Below are 4,656 nucleotides of genomic sequence, written 5' to 3' on the forward strand. Positions count from 1 at the left end.
AGAAGACATTAAGAATATGAGAGACTGTGTTGTAGAGGCGGACAAAGTGTATAAATATTGTCTTTAGTGGCTTCTCACTACTGAATAATTCAAAGCTAAGATTGACTGTATTGAGTTTGAATTGAATTTCATAGGCAGATCATTTTTCAGTGACAAAAATTGTGAACAAAGAAAGAAGATCAATTCTTTGTAGACAGAACCTATATTTTATTAGATGTTAAAAGATGTGATGCAAGTTTTATTGAAGGTAAAAGAAGTTGTTGAGGCTAGGTTAGAACATATTTTAGATCTACTTATTGAACCTGAGAAATGTGAGCAGATCCCAACTATTCCCAGTTCCTTATTTGAAGCAGCTGATATAATAGTTAAGAATGACAACTTGATTTTGAATCTCTACCAGGCAATGGACTCTTGAAATACTTTCCTTCCAAAATTGAAAGAGTAGTATAAGAGAATTTTTCAAAAATGTAAGTGAAGCATTCATATATATTTTTTTGGGGGAGTACAATTTTTTGGTAACCTTTTTTCACCCTTTGTCCTTGATGTCAAAGGGGGAGAATATTGAGCATTAAGGAGAATTTTGAAATTTTGAAGCATCTTCTAAGGGGGAGTTATAATGATTTTTTGTTTAAGTGTTTTTCTATCAATGACAAAGGGGGAGATTGTTAGAAGTGTTTTGGTTGTCATTGATGTTAAACCTAGTGATCTTGATTGGTCTAGACATGTTGCAAAATAATGGAAGATAGGTATGTATGTGATGTATGATGCAATTTACTGATTCTATTTGGTACTGATTGCTTTGAAAATGTTTTATCAATATTTGGATATTTTTATCTTGATATGTGGAATTTGGTGTTAATTATGGAAATTGAATTCATGCTCCAATTGTCCTTGTAGTCTGACAATATGCAGTTGAGTTATTTTTGAGATGCTTTCCTCCATCTTTTGTGTCTTGAAGCATATATGGTAGTACAATTTTGATATGTTTATGTTCATCATCTAAGATTTCTATATTCGTATTTTTGTCCTTTGAAAGTCATGCTTCGGATGATGTTCCCCAGAAGTGTTTTTGGTCATGAAGTGTTGAGCAACTTTTCAATCTCTGGTTTCTTGATTTTTTCTAATAAAATTTTGATGGTTCATGGTTCATGTATCTTACCTCATAATTGTGAGTTGGATAGTTATCCTTGTACTTTGATAGTGTGCTATTTTGGAAAATCAAGGATATTCTCTTTTCAAGTAAGGCAGACCTTGAAAGACTATGTTGTTTTGCTTTGGTGATTGTAGCGTGTGATTTCACTGCTAAATAATCAATTTGGAAAATATCTTAAGATTGGCTTAATGTATTCCTATTGATAGAAAAACACTCACACACACACATATTTATGTGATCACATTTTGATATGAGATATAGAGATGATAAAAGTGTGAAATGAGGTATGAGATGAGATGGATAAATTGCGATGAAGTAAGTGAGGAGTAATGAAGGTCAAGGAGATAGATAAAGGAGAAGGACATATTTGGTACAGTGAGTTTGGAGTAGGTAAATAGCCAAGTGTATTGCAAATTTTCTTAACCAGATCTTCTGAAACTTGTTAGTGTATTATTTGAGCTTAACAAGAATTTATCCCATGCATATGTAGATGCAATTTTCTTAGTTCATTTCTTTACTCTTTAGCAGTGAGACTTTTTGATAGTGAGATATTGTAATCTGGCCAATAAGCCCTTCATGCAATGAGCTTTCTGTGCAATGAGACCTCCAATAGTGAGCCTTAATTTGTATTCTCATATAGCTAGTTAAATTAGCTTGAGAGTTAACCTTCTCTGTGGTTTTTACCATTTTGGTTTTCCACGTATAAAAATTTGGTGTCTCTCTTATGGTTGTTATTGTTCTACATTTTAATTCTATTGCATTTTTTATTTCTTGTTAAGGATATCTAAGATCAAGTGAAGTTTTAGGTTATTGATGGGTTTAAATTGTGGGAATACTGATTCACCCCTCCCTCGCTCTCTCAGTATTCTAGTCTATTCAATAGATCGAGGTTAAAAAGTGAACTTATTTTATTATAAAATTATTACGTCATTAAACAATAATAGTATAATTTTTTTCAACTTATATTTAAATAAGAAATACATTATCATACTTTAAACAGAAAAACTAACATCATTTGAATCCCTATAAAAATACAATTATACTTGTAATAACTACAAAAAATAATATTTTTTATTTCATAATTACACCAAGAGGTGTAAAATGGATGATAAAACCTCTATCAATAAGAAAAAATATTAAAAGAAAAACAAAACAAAGTATACTTTTTTATTAATTTTATAAAAGCAATGTTTTTTATTTTAAAAACAAGGAAATAGTATTTCTATGAAGATAATTTTTTTTAAATAATAAAAAGTAAAACTAAACAAAATATATGTTATTTTTGTTATTAATTTGCTAAAAGCAATAAAAAAATAGAAATTTTATTTCATTTTATGAAGTCATTGTTTTTTGTTTTAAAAATAAAAATAGAAATCTATCAATTGTGTAACAAAAACTCATTGGAAATCTAATGTTGCTTTTTGTTTCAAAAATAAATATTTGGACAAACACTATGTCTTAAAAAAAAATAGAAATACTATCAAAGATGCAGCAAGTTACTGCAATGATTGTCTAATTTAAGTTTGATATCAGTTCAACATGTAATTTAGGTGGTTTAAGAAAGTTCAATTATTGTGATCTTCATTTGGGTGCTTGTGAATTAGTAGACGAGCTTGATTAAAAATATCAATAGTAACAATCAAGTGGAGGCATAATTTCAAGGCACATTTTTTTAATTTTATATCCTTGTAGGATTTTGTTTGGTGGACAGTTCAACAACCCATTACTAGCTTTGCTTTCCCTAAAATAAAATTGTAATGGCAAAATTCTTCATCAAATTTTGGGGCTATAGAAAATTTAAATGACATAGTTATAAGATGATGCCTTTAATGTTGCACTATGCCAACAAGAGATGAGAAGAATGGTTTTCAAATTTGATTATTATGTGTATATTGTTTGGCAAATAAAATGTCGATATTCATAAATTCAGATCATTGTTAAAATTTTTACTTCTAATTTATTACAATAAATTTTTTTATTAATATCTATGAATATTTTATACTTTTAAATTTGATATTAAAAATAAACAAATTATAATAAATATTTCCCCCACCATATGGCCTCCCACCGTATGGCCTCCCACCATATGCCCTTATATTATCAACTAACTTTACATCTTGATAATAAAGAAATAAACACTCTTACACTTGGAGATTAGGTTTGAACACCTCCACTATAACCTATAAAAATAAATATTTATAGTTGAATATCATGAATAACAAACATATAATTATTAGCATAAGACATACTCGTCAGGAAGGATCTCTGAATCCTCTACCGAAGACATTCAGAGATTCAATGTTCAAAAAAGTACTGGACAAAATTATCCAGCAGAAAAAAACATGTGTACCTCCATTTTAGGTGAAAGCACAAAATTGCAATCACAGTGGAAAATCCTACCCCGAAACATAACCCCATTGCCACTGCCCACCATCGATCCAAGTCATCTTCATCTGCATCTGCATCATTGTCCGTAACTCCTGTGCTATTCGACTGTACTTGACCACCTCTTTCACCCCAACCAGATCTCAGAGTTCTGTTTTCCAAGGGAGGCCTGTGAAGATTGGCGTTCCCCAGATAAGAAGAAGCCTCAAAAGTTGCAAACTGCTTTCCTTGGGGTATTAACCCGGAAAGATTGTTGTATGAAAGATTCAAAGCAGAAAGGAATGTGAGGTTTGAAAGATCTGCTGGAATGTTGCCTGACAGCATGTTTCCTGAAAGATCCAAACACTCCAGCTGAACCATACCTCCCAGGGAATTAGGAATGCTGCCTATCAGATTGTTGTTTGAAATGTTGAGAGCAATTAAACCCTTCAGCTCTCCCATTTCCTCGGGAATATTGCCTGACAGCTTGTTGTAGGAAAGATCCACGAATTTGAAGGCACTGATAATCTTAGGGTATGGAATTGCTCGTCCTTTAATCCAAAGTGTTACTTGATTCACGAACATTATTTCTAAATAGGGGCCAGCACCATATGCAATTTCGATATCACCCAAGCTCATCTCTATTTTGTCACTCTGTGTCTGATTAGCCATAGCATGTTGCGATATTCCTATTTTTCTGATTCTTTCCTAAACTGTCTTCTGATTTTTCCTCAACTGTTTTCGGATACTTTACTATCCTGTAGATAGTGTAGCTGTATGCATAATGCACACAGCATGATTGTAGGATCTAGAGATGTATATGAACCTGTACAGATTCATTGTAATGAACAAGAATGAAAAATATTCTTCTTAGTTTCTGTTTTTAAGTTGGTATCAGAGCTTCGAAATTTGAATCATTTGTTTCCCCTTCATTGAACCATGGGCGATTCAGATTCGGAAGTATTTCAGCCCAAATCTGCTCCCATTATTGTTCAATCCGAAGGTTCATCCTTCAATGCAGGGATTGTACTCGATGAAACAAACTATGATTTGTGGTCTCAAATCATGGAGATGCATATTGCTGAGAAGGAGAAACTCTCTTTCATTCGTGGTAATTCACAGCCCCCTACCGAGAAGGA

The 4,656-nt window shown here is 32.0% G+C and overlaps 1 protein-coding gene across 1 annotated transcript; it reads right to left on the bottom strand.

Annotated features, from left to right (window-relative positions):
* Nucleotides 1–3,448: 3,448 nt before the first annotated feature.
* On the bottom strand, nt 3,449–4,189 carry LOC131049661 (putative receptor like protein 25). Its single transcript, XM_057983727.2, has one exon. It carries the CDS (start codon nt 4,187–4,189, stop codon nt 3,449–3,451), a length of 741 nt encoding a protein of 246 aa, XP_057839710.2.
* Nucleotides 4,190–4,656: the final 467 nt, after the last annotated feature.

The sequence above is a fragment of the Cryptomeria japonica genome, chromosome 8 (genome assembly GCF_030272615.1).
Source record: "Cryptomeria japonica chromosome 8, Sugi_1.0, whole genome shotgun sequence".
Lineage (NCBI taxonomy): Eukaryota > Viridiplantae > Streptophyta > Pinopsida > Cupressales > Cupressaceae > Cryptomeria > Cryptomeria japonica.